Source organism: Centruroides vittatus, unplaced genomic scaffold (assembly GCF_030686945.1).
Source record: "Centruroides vittatus isolate TY-2023 unplaced genomic scaffold, ASM3068694v2 scaffold_3046, whole genome shotgun sequence".
Taxonomy (NCBI): domain Eukaryota; kingdom Metazoa; phylum Arthropoda; class Arachnida; order Scorpiones; family Buthidae; genus Centruroides; species Centruroides vittatus.
In genome coordinates, this window is record NW_027122699.1 from 311,386 (window position 1) to 323,783 (window position 12,398).

Below are 12,398 nucleotides of genomic sequence, written 5' to 3' on the forward strand. Positions count from 1 at the left end.
GACCGATCTGGCCAACTTCGACTATAGAGAGGTACCCATAACGGTCCCCTCACTGGTGACCCGAACGTGATCGACAACGTGGGAGCAACACCGAACTTTCCCAAGCCCGAAGCCCGAAGCCCGAAGCCCAGACGACATTTACGGAAATTCAGGTAGGCCTCTTTTTCCCTTCCACGCCGGTCAAGCAGCCGAACAAAGATGACGGAGCCCGAACCCACCGCAGAAGTGAACAGAGTGGCTCTCAAACTACCTCCATTTTGGGACAAGACCCCAGAGTTGTGGTTCGCCAATATAGAGGCCCAGTTCGCCATTTCGGGCATTACCAAAGACAGTACCAAGTACTACTCTGTCGTTTCGGCTCTCAACTCCGACATTTTGAACTACGTAAGCGACATCGTCCTCAACCCACCGGCCGAAAACCGTTATAATACTCTTAAGTCCAGACTGCTCGCCGATTTTTCAGACTCGGAACAAAGGCGAATCAAAGCGCTACTCTCCGATATCGCGTTGGGAGATGAAAAACCTTCACATTTACTAAGAAAAATGAGGCAGTTAGCCAACAATAAATTAGGGGAAGATTTTCTTAAAACCTTATGGCTACAACGACTGCCGCAACAGACCCAGGCGATCCTGGCAGCCTCCGACGACGGATTAGAAAACTTGGCCACCATGGCCGACAAAATAGGCGAAGTAACGCACGCGAACGTAAACGAAGTCCAAAAAGTCCCCGATAACACTCAAATTCAGCTAAGCGAGCTTCAGATGCAAATAGAATCCCTGAGTCAGAGAATCGAACGATTAGCTCGACCCCGAGACAGGTCTAGGCAAGGAAGATCACATTGGCGGCGGCGTTCAAAGACGCCCAAGGGGGATGCTAGCCACCCTTGCTGGTATCACCAGAAATACGGGAGCGAGGCAAAACGCTGCCGCTCCCCGTGCTCTTTCCGCCAGTCGGGAAACCCTTAAGGAAATCGCACGAAACGGCCCGCTGCGATTTCAGCCCCAATAACAAGAGCCGTTTATTTATTTTCGACCCCATTTCTAACCGCGAGTACCTGGTGGATAGCGGAAGCGACGTGTGCGTTTTACCCTTCTCAGGAAATGGCTCGCGGGACGACCCCCATGCTGTAAAGCTGTACGCGGCAAATGGTACACCGATACGAACGTACGGCACCAAGCTAGTTACGCTCGGGCTGAACCTCCGCCGCCGTTTTCAGTGGCCTTTTGTACTAGCCGACGTCAGTAAGCCAATCATAGGCGCCGACTTTCTGCGGCAATACGGATTGTTAATCGACCTAAAGGGCGCTCGTCTCCGGGACTCAATTACTAACCTAGCCACCACGGGTAAAAAAATCGAAACAGAGATTACTCAAGTAACGCTGATAGCCAGCTCGTCGACATACCGCAGTATCCTGGAGAAGTATCCCGACATTTTCCATCCTTATCCCGCAGGGACGGCCAGGGCACCCAAACACCACACCGTGCATCGCATTATAACAAAGGGACAGCCGGTATTCGCAAAACCCCGCCGACTGCACCCAGCCAAACTCGCGGCAGCTCGGAAAGAGTTCCAACATATGATGGAGCAAGGAATTTGCAGACCCAGCACCTCCAACTGGGCCAGCCCCTTGCACATGGTGCCCAAGTCAAACGGCGACTTCAGACCAACGGGCGATTATCGAGCGTTGAATCGACTTACGATTCCCGACCGCTACCCGTTACCACATCTGCAAGATTTCTCCTCTTCCCTATTCGGTAAAATTATATTCTCCAAGGTCGATTTAGTCCGCGCGTACAATCAGGTTCCTGTTCATCAGGACGACATTCCAAAGACGGCGATCACAACCCCTTTTGGCCTATTCGAATTCATGTTCATGCCTTTCGGGTTGTCCAATGCCGGGCAGACCTTCCAACGGTTCATAAATGAGGTACTCCAAGGGCTCGACTTTACCTTCGCATACCTCGACGACATTCTAATCGCTAGCGAATCGAGGGAGCAGCATGAGATTCACCTAGAGGCGGTTTTCCATCGCCTCTCAGAGTACGGCGTCAAGGTAAATCTGAGCAAATGTATATTGGGTGCACCAGAACTACCGTTTTTGGGGTACTTAGTCAACAAGGAGGGCATTAAACCTCTACCCGAACGCGTAAACCCCATACTGGAATATAAAATTCCAACAACGGTTCGCGAGCTCAGGCGTTTTCTGGGGCTACTCAACTACTATCGTAGGAATGTCCCAAACGCAGCCCATGCACAAGCCCCACTAAACGAGTTACTAAAAGGACCAAACCTTAAGTCCAACAGCAAAATTCAGTGGACCGAGAAAACAACCAAAGCCTTCCACCACTGCAAGGAGGAATTAGCCAACGCGACGCTCTTGACCCATCCGAACCCAAACGCGCAACTGGCACTTTTTACCGACGCAAGCGACATAGCTATCGGCGGCTCACTAAATCAAGTTGACTCCTCCAACGGCACACCGAAGATGCAGCCACTAGCTTTCTTCTCTGCCAAATTAACAGAGTCACAACGAAAATGGTCGGTTTTCGATAGAGAGCTTTATGCCATATACGCATCAATAAGGCACTTCAAGCACATGCTCGAAGGCAGGGAGTTTACGGTTTTCACAGACCATCGCCCACTGACGTACGCTTTTAGTCAGAAGCCAGAGAAATGCACCCCTAGGCAATTAAGGCATCTTGACCTTATAGGTCAATTCAGCACGGACATCCGCTACATTAAAGGCAGCGACAACACACCAGCGGACGTATTGTCGCGGATCGAAACTATCGAAGTGCCAAACGCAATAGACTACGCGAACATCGCGCAAGCCCAGATCAGCGACCCCGAATTACAACAGTTACTGTCTTCGAGTACAGCCTTGCAGCTGAAGAAAATGCCCTTCACGAATGCAGGTCCCGAATTATTCTGTGATATATCTACGAACAAAATTCGCCCATATATCCCGGTTAATTTCCGCAGGCAAGTCTTCGACGCCGTACACAATCTGGCTCATCCCGGAATAAGAGCTACCGCCAAATTAATAACTAGTCGTTTTGTTTGGCCTTCCATTAGAAAGGACTCACGTATGTGGGCCAAAACCTGTATTCCATGTCAACGAGCGAAAATTCATAGGCACACGTGGAGCCCTGTCCAAAATCTTCAGGTCCCTAACGCACGTTTCGAACATGTGCATATGGATATTGTAGGTCCCCTTCCGCCGTCGCAAGGTAACATATATTGTCTCACGCTCATCGACAGGTTCACCCGTTGGGTGGAGGCTTTCCCGATCGCCGATTGTACGGCAGAGACAGTGGCAAAGTTTTTCTACGGTCAGTGGGTCGCGCGTTACGGTGTACCGAAGACGGTCACTACCGACCAGGGTAGGCAATTCGAATCGCACTTGTTCCGAGCTCTGACTAAATTATTGGGTAGCAGCCATATACACACGACTGCCTTTCACCCAATGGCAAACGGCCTGGTGGAGAACAGCCACCGCAGACTTAAATCGGCTCTCAAGGCTTGCTTGACCGACCGCTGGACAGAGGTCTTACCGTCAGTGCTGCTAGGGATGCGAGCCGCCTTTAAAGAAGACATCAAGGCAACAACCGCCGAACTCGTCTACGGGACGACCTTACGACTACCCGGCGAGTTTCTCGCCCCTACACCATCAGACTCAAATGCAGCAGTTTTCGTTCAACAGCTCAAGGAGCAAATGCACCAACTGACACCAACCCCAACGAGATGTCACGGAGCCAAGAAGATATTCGTCCCTCAGGACCTACAGCGCTGCACACACGTTTTCGTGCGGCACGACGCCGTACGGCCACCTCTGCAGCCGCCGTACGACGGACCATTTCCCGTACTGCAGCGTGCAGACAAATTCTTCAAAGTCCGCGTACGGCAAAAAGAGACAGTTATCTCTATAGACAGACTTAAGCCAGCTTACTGTCTGGCAGAACATCTTTCACCAAGCGAGAGACCACCAACAGACGACAAGCAAGAGACCGACACAGAACAAGTTCCCAGTTCAACAGAAGTACAAGACCCTAAATCATCGAGCACCACACATTCGAAGCAAGAAGCCGAAACCAAAACTACGACGCGCTCCGGAAGACGCGTCCGATTTCCGGCACGTTTTCGTTAGCCACACGATCGTTACACTAGGAAGGGGGTACTGCGGCGGTCGGCAACACTGCGACTGACCACCGTCCCCGACCAACGTGACGTCAGAGTCGAGGCTAACCACTTTTTGGGCTCGACGTGCTTCGGTTCGGACGTCCACCTCGTGTGCTCCGACCTGTGTCTCCACGACCGACGTTGTTATACTTTCTGTATATATAGTTATATTTAGTTGTAAATAAACACGTAATAACGGCATTTAGCCTCTTTCTTCAATCCGAGAATACACCGCTCAACGTCACGACGACCCTGTTCGTGGATGCGATCAGATTGACCGATCTGGCCAACTTCGACTATAGAGAGGTACCCATAACGGTCCCCTCAAGTCTAACATATACATAACAAGGAAAAGTATTTGAATCTTGTCAAACCTGACCTTTTGGGTTTTTTGCAAATCCCTACATTTTATGACTCCTTAAACTCAAAGAAGTGGGGGGGGAAAAAGGAAAATTTGTGTGTTGGCATCTACAGTGGGTGATTGGTTAACGATTAAGACCGTGTTCACTACTCGAATTGTTTGTTAACCAATTATCAATTTACCATAGATTTTTATGGGAATTTGATTAATTCATTCTGGAGACCCCAAAAAACAGTTTTACTATTTACCACAAAAAAAATTAATAATGTTTTGTGAACTTACACCTCCTTTCTTGACATAATTCGAATATTTATAACAGTCTTTAGCTAGACCAAAGTCACAAATTTTAACGACATTGTCTTCTGCCAGAAGCACATTTCGAGCAGCTAGATCTCGATGAATTAACTAGAAAAACAACCACTCATTTATCAAAGAATTGAAAAGATTAAAATATAACTTATAGTACATAAAAAGATATCAATATCAAAAAATATATAGCTAAATACATAAATCTTAATTATTTACTAAAACAGCAAGAAAGACAATCTAAATATTGAGATTTAATTATGTATAACCAGTGCTGTAAATAGTTCCATGTGCCTTGTGCAAAATTTTATTTTTGCCCCCCCCCCCGTGTTTTGGAAATGAAAAAGAAATACTATAGAAATGAAAATGTTCATTTTTAACCCTTTGACCAATAATGTGAGGAAATCAATTCCCATGGCAGAAAAATTTAAAATTTGGAAATGAAAATGAAATATTGATCATTTTTTAATATCCCATCATAAAGTCCATTTGTCCTGGACCATATGCCTGTGACTTCTTGCATTTACTCAGTTACAGCACTGCAAATAAAAAACATTATATGTTCAATCTTCTATTCTAAATAATTTGTGTAAAAAATATTCAAAAAAGATAATAGCTTAAAGATAAATTATTGCTTAAATTTATTTATCTGTAGTGTATTATAATAAATAATAACAATAATAAGAATAAGTAAATTATTATTCTGATTAAGTTTATTAATGCTGATTTATTCAATTAAACAATTGTCATTTGTGAAAAATAATTGTGCTTTTTGGTTTTGTTACCCATTTGCAACACAACAGGATCTGAATGCAACTGGCATGCATAAAATGCTAATGTTAGGAAGTACAGAAGCATAGGTTGTAAACTGTATTGACTCCTGGGGAAAGAGTTTTCTTTTAGAAATTAACCCTTTCCCAGCCAGGGTACCGATCTATCGTTACCCTAATTGTTTTGCAAAACGGCCAGGGTACCGATTCATCGTTACCTTGTTAAAAATCAATTTTTATAAAATTTATCGACAACAGATGTCAGCACTTGACGGTATCCTCTTGTTTATCGTCTGTTTCACATATTTTTGTCCAGGTGGTGTTTTGTCGACGTAAAAAGTTTTAATTATCGATGTTTTTTCCTTAATTTTTCATTTTCTGATAATTTTTTATTTCATTTTTAGCATATTCATGCAATAATATTACTATAATAAGTTCATTAATGCTATAATAAGTTTATTCACCTATAATATGTTAATGCATCATAAATATTCAAGTTATGACCTTCAGTTCCGATATTTTATATATTTTTTTAATTATTTTTTAAATCTAAAATATCAGCGAATGTTACATCTATTGCTACTGGTAATCATATGTTTATTACGAAAATAAATAATCTTGTTTGATATAAAATGAATAAAGTATATTAGTTCATTATATTAGTTGAAAGCAGAATAAAGTTCAGATTTCAAACAAATGTTTGATATAATGTGCGATTATTTCACAACGAATAAACGTACATGCATAAATGTTATATCAAATTGTACAGAACAATATTGTACGTCGTATTGGCTCAGTGACAATAAGAATGAAGTAACCAGACAATGTTAATTTTGACAAATAGTAACAAATTTTCAAGTATGAATGTCAGTTATCATATATATATTTTTTTTTTTCTCATAAATTTTTCAAACAAACTTTATCGAAATATGTCGTATTTAAAACTAACTATATTGATAAATATATGTGATTTTTTTCATATGAATAAAATAATAATTTAATTTTTAGTGAATTTTTAAAATAATATTGCCCGATTCACCTATTTTGACCTTGGCCGTTTTACAAAATAAGGGGGCGTGGCAAACGGCAGGCTAAGGGTTAAAAGAAAAAAAAGGATTTGGGGCTTTTGGATGGCATGTTTTGAAACTACAACAAAAACATATGGATGTGTCATTACAAAGTAGAGAAAATTCAACAAAATGAGTAATAAAATAAACACTCAAATATGTTTTTCTAGGCTAGTGAAAAAAAACAAAAAAAGTAAATGTGCCTTTATGAAAACAGAGAAAATTAGCAACATGGATAACAAAATAGACAATTGTTATTGTCTATTTTGTTACACCGTTAATTTACACACTGGATCCACAGAAATTTTTATTGTTTTGTTAACCATTTCGCTAAAATTTCCATTATTAGGATTGTTTGGTTATTCTATTTCTTTACATGCTAAACACCAAAGAAAATCTATTTGAATCAGATATCAAGATACATGTTATTATGCATTTATGCCATTGATTTACATACTATACAAAAGGAAAAATAACATAAGTGGATAACAAAAAGAGTGCTGATAATTCTGTTTGGTTAGACCACCTATTTACATGCTGCTACTACTACTATTTCCTAGCATTGTTCCCACTCTGTAGCAGGGCCCTCTGTTTGGCACATCTGTCTCCATCTGGTTTGATCCAAATCATCCTCAGGGGGTTGCATTCATGTGTTGTACGTCTTTCTTTAATCGATCCATCCAATGCTTCTTAGGCCTGCCATGTGGTCGTCACCTCCATGACTGTTCTTGCTACCAAAGAATCCTGGCCATGTGCATGTCCCCACCATCTGAGTCGTCCTTCATGCATTTTTGCCACAATTGGCACAACCCAAGTCATAGATGGATGTCCTCATTTGAGGCGTGGTCAAAACATGTTAGCCAAGGCATCATCAGAGCATCCACATTTTCATTACATGTAAGATTTGCTCGTGTCTTGTTGTCACTGGCCAGCACTCTGATCCGTAGAGGGTGACTAAGCATACCACTGTTCTATATACTTTTGACTTGAGATCAGATAATAAAACACGGCACCATTTTATCCAGGAAGCATTGATCTGGGCCTGGGCATCTGGGATGCTGACTGCAAATGACGGAACTGAAGTATCTAAAGCATCTAAAGCACTCCGTATTCTTTAGGTTTTCTCCACAGATACTGATGGTTTCAATGGTCTGGGGCTTGCATTCCATGTATTATATGTCTTCTTGATGTTCAGTCAGAGCCCAAACTAACAAAGCCAATTGTTCCATTTCTGTTTGTTCTTGGAGTTCATGATGCCGTCCATTTACCAGGAAAGAATCATCAGCACTGAGTAGTGTCCAAAAATGAGGTGCCTGGAGATCAGCTGTTATAGTATCCATACACTGGATGAACAAAAGTGGTGAAAGTGCTGAGCCTTGATGTACTCCAAACTTGATGGCAAACGGAGGTGATGTTCCCAATGCACAGTGGATCATACTGGTGACATTGTGATAAAGCAGTTTGATCTACTGAATGTATGCCTCTGGGGTGCTGTAGGATCATAAAGTATGCCAGATGAGTTCCTATGGGATGAGGTCAAAGGCCTTTTCAGATCAAGGAACACCATGTGAATAGACCTGACCTTCTCATGGTGTTTCTCCAAAAGTAGCCAGGCAATATATATTGCAACTGCTGTTCCAGTCCCTTTAACAAAACCACATTCAATCAGGGAGATGGTGACAATGCTGCATGACCTGGCTTTAATAATTCTTTCATGGCATGATGGGAGTCAAATTGGTCAGTAGTTCATGCATTCAGTTACATCACCCTTACTCTTCCAGATCAGCACTGTGGTACTGGTTGTCTAAGCAGGTGGCGCAACCCCTTCATTTTGGATCCAGTTAAAAAAAGACCAGTGAGGATTGCAATACCCTGATGGCCAAGGGCTTACCACACTTCCACCAGGATGAAAAATGGGAAGGCCAGTTGCCTTCCCATTTTTCATCCATTATGTCAAAAGACAAAGTATAGCATGTGAATCTCACAGGAGTTGGTGATGTTCATCTTCCACATGCTTGACCTGGCTAATGACCTAGGTGGTTTGATGATGTGCATTGGCCAAATGGTAAATTTTCTTTCCCCTGCAAGCATGTCAAATTCATTGTACATATGGTCATAGTATGCAGCTTTAGTTACTGCCACAGTACACTTGGCTGCTGATAGAACCTTGTAGCATTTAAGATCATCATCTACCTTTGTCTAGAATCACTGGTTCAGTGCTATTTTTTCACCTTCAAAGCCATTTGTACTTCCTCATTCCACCACCAAATTTGCTTGTCAATGGCTCATTTCCTCAGCTTAGTCTTCCCAAAGATGGTAGATGCTATAGCATGGACCTGCCAAACCAAATCATCACAAATGGCTGATACTGTTCGATCCATATCTACATGTATAGGAATAAGGGCATCTATGAGCTGAGCTTTGCAATCTAGTAAGTGACACCATTTTATTCATTCTGCTCCAGTGAATTGGGGCCACCTTGGGCCCCAGATGTCCAGTTTGAAGTCCATGATGAGAGGCCAATGTTGAGAGCCAATTGTTTCTGAATGAATCACTTTTACATCTTGCATCAACTTCAGTTCTCATCTTCTGATGAGCAAGTAGTCAATTTGGGTAGTATGACCATTGTTAGCATAGGTGATGAAGTGGGTTGGTTTATTCTTTAAAAAGGTATTGGTTACTGCAAGTTCATGTGCTTTGGCACAGTCCTTGGACTGTGCCAAAGCACATGAACTTGCAGTTTCCATCATCATTACAAATGCAGTACTCATTTCCTCTGTAGTACTGGTTGTAATCCAACATGACCATTGAGGTCATCTTCCAATATCAGATGTTCTTCAGGGCTGACGGTTCATAGGTAAGCATCCAATCTCTACTAGAATTTGTCCTTTTCAACCACAGTGTATCCTGTCTGGGGCATACCATATAGGCACTTGGAGAGTGGTTGTACTAGACTCAACTTTGATGGCCACGAGATGATCTGACATTCGGTGCACCTTCACTATGTTATCCCGATATTTTTCACTGATCATGATCCCAATGCCATTCTGAATACTGTTTTCACCATTGTAGTAAAGCTTGCATCCTTCATCAATCTCAGCTTCACTCCCCTCCATGTTGTTTCTCAGATGCAGGTGATATAAATGCGACGGACCTTCAGCATTTCAGCTAGTTCTTGATTTCATCCAGTCATTGTGTCAATGTCGACGATTGCGATTCATAGTCAACTTGCTTCTTAAGCCTGTCTTGTAGACAAGGCAGGCTAAAGAAGCAAGTTGCATATTTCTTACATTGCTGCTCATGTATGGATGGTGCAATCTGCCTATTGGAAATTACCTAGCATTGTCCAGATTTCAAGGCAACATTACAGTTTGATGTGACCAGTAATCAGTAATACTCCAGCTGGTGTATTGCTCCCCGTTGTTAGATAGTATAAATTACTTAGTTAAGTTAATTTCAAACACTCAAACACCTCTATTCCAGAATTGACCCCTCTGATTTATATGCTGCACCTAAAGAAAAATAACAACCTTTTTTTACGTTCCAGCAATATTCTATTTCGTAAAAACGTTTTCAACTGCCTTCAGCAGCCATCTTCAGTTAACCAGTACAAAAGAACTTGGAATTCTAAAAATACGCACGTGGAGTTCTAAACGTATGAAAATTAAATGAAATTCGAATGCGCTCATGCAGATCGTCGGTAATGCTGTAAAGTACTATTTTTTTAGTAGCTTGGGAAACCGACTATAATTACGGTCGGTGAAACTTCCGTTAACCTAACGGGTACTTTACACGGATTCGAGATTAGTTTGCCAGGCTTGGGCTTTTAAGCGTGCACCGAAAAATTAGTAATAATAACGACAAATATCAAGTCAGATCAAAAGTTCAAATATATTTAATTAATAACTAGAACGTACTACGTACAAATGTCAATAATTCCAAACAAAATTTATTAACGAAAATCAACAAGTCAACCCGACAATAAACTTAGCTACTTAGCTTAACTTAATAGTAATTCCCCTTTGAAATTCGACAAATCAAATACTTAGAAACTATGAACAAAATCTCTTACTAATTAAACGTCTATCCGTCACCTCACTATACGAAGAAACTATTTCCTCAATCCTTTCGATATCGTCAAATCGTCAATCGAACTCCTCTTTAACACCTTGGATCGTCCAATTATCAATCTGGACTTCTATCAGAAAATACTTCGCTTTCGATCTACCTCGCTCTCACAGTCGCCTCGATTTGGAATTCACCTCTGTTTGGAAATCACCTCTCCTTCTTCGGTTAACGTATGGGTTTTATACTGTGAGGTGACGTCACACTTGAGCTGGGTTACTCCTCTTATTTACATACTTAGTTGCTAACATTAACTTTCTGTTCTGGCAGCTTTAAGTTTCCGACAAAGCTTATAAACCGTTTACAAAATATTTATCATAATTTTCTGGGATGTTTAAGATGGTTTATCAAGTATTTCTCTACTAGTGATTGTGGGGACTCCCCCCTCCATTTTTTTTTCTGCGGACTGTTATTTCCGCTGGGCAGCGCAAGTGCGCAAGATGTTTCCTATGGCGCTTATTTCTCTGTGAGTTGTTTTATCTTCACTTTTCATTACTAACAAGAGAGTGGTGGGGAACCTTCGACCTAAATAAACATAAACCCCAAACAAAAGATAATAAAACGGAAATAATAATAAAATAAAAATAACGTTCGGACTCAGTTCCTTACAATGCGCGTACACGGTAAAAAAAACGGCGTTTGTTAAGATGTTCCGTCGGTAACGCGCTTACATGCTAAAAAATGGCATTTTTTGATGTTTCCGGCTATTTAACACATTGCTAGTCATTTTTGGTTATGATAGAAAGATTTCCAAGCTATCGCCAACGTGTCTGCATCTCTATGGTTAATGCAGTTTGTGGTTAAATGGGCTCTGTATATTTCCATTTTCTCAATGTGTTTAACAGCCTGTCTTGATCTTGCGGTTCTCACGATCGAGGCTTTGTCCCAAAATACCGTTATTCCTTGCTCTTTCGCAAATGCTGCCAGTACCGTAGTGTCGACATTCTTGCTCACTGATTGCTTGTGCTCATATATTCTCTGCTTTAGGCTCCTCGTCGTAATGCCGACATACACCAGATCAGTGTTAAAACGATTATCTCTAATTGGGATGGAATATACCCCCGTTCTGTCGATGTGCTTTTCTTTTCTCTTATCATTCCTCAAGATGCTATACACCGTCGGGTTACGCCTGTATATTACTCGCAAGTTCCTATGCTTCGATACCTTCTTAACCACCTTACTTAGAAACGGTATAAAATCCAGAACTACGTTTTTTCTTTGCACAGTTTGGGGTTGTTGTTGGTCCTGTTTACATTTATGACTTCTCATAATCAGGTCGTCGATTATTTTCCTCTGGTACCCATGTTGCAGCGCTACATTTCTTATGTATTCTAACTCATTGTAAGTGTCACAGACATCCATGCAATGCGCCACTTTATGAACGGAATCAACAACAACCCCTATGGATTGACCTTGCAATTGGATTAAGAAAGTGGAGTTAACGTTAACTTCCTGGATTTAACGATAACATGTAAAGAAGGGGAAATCAAGACAAGCATATATCGAAAACCTGTTTACCAGCCGTTTTTTATACCAAGCAATTCCATAGATCCTCCCACTTTAAATTGGCAGCGTTTCTATCCTTGATA

At 41.7% G+C, this 12,398-nt stretch overlaps 1 protein-coding gene across 1 annotated transcript in view; it reads right to left on the reverse strand.

Moving 5' to 3' along the window:
• The window catches only part of LOC136988054 (vascular endothelial growth factor receptor 1-like), a 143,908-nt gene that overhangs the window by 15,522 nt on the left and 115,988 nt on the right, over positions 1-12,398 (reverse strand). Inside the window, exon 18 of the mRNA XM_067285846.1 lies at positions 4,824-4,946. Coding sequence (XP_067141947.1) covers positions 4,824-4,946 — 123 coding nt within the window. The remainder of the gene's footprint in view (positions 1-4,823; positions 4,947-12,398) is intronic.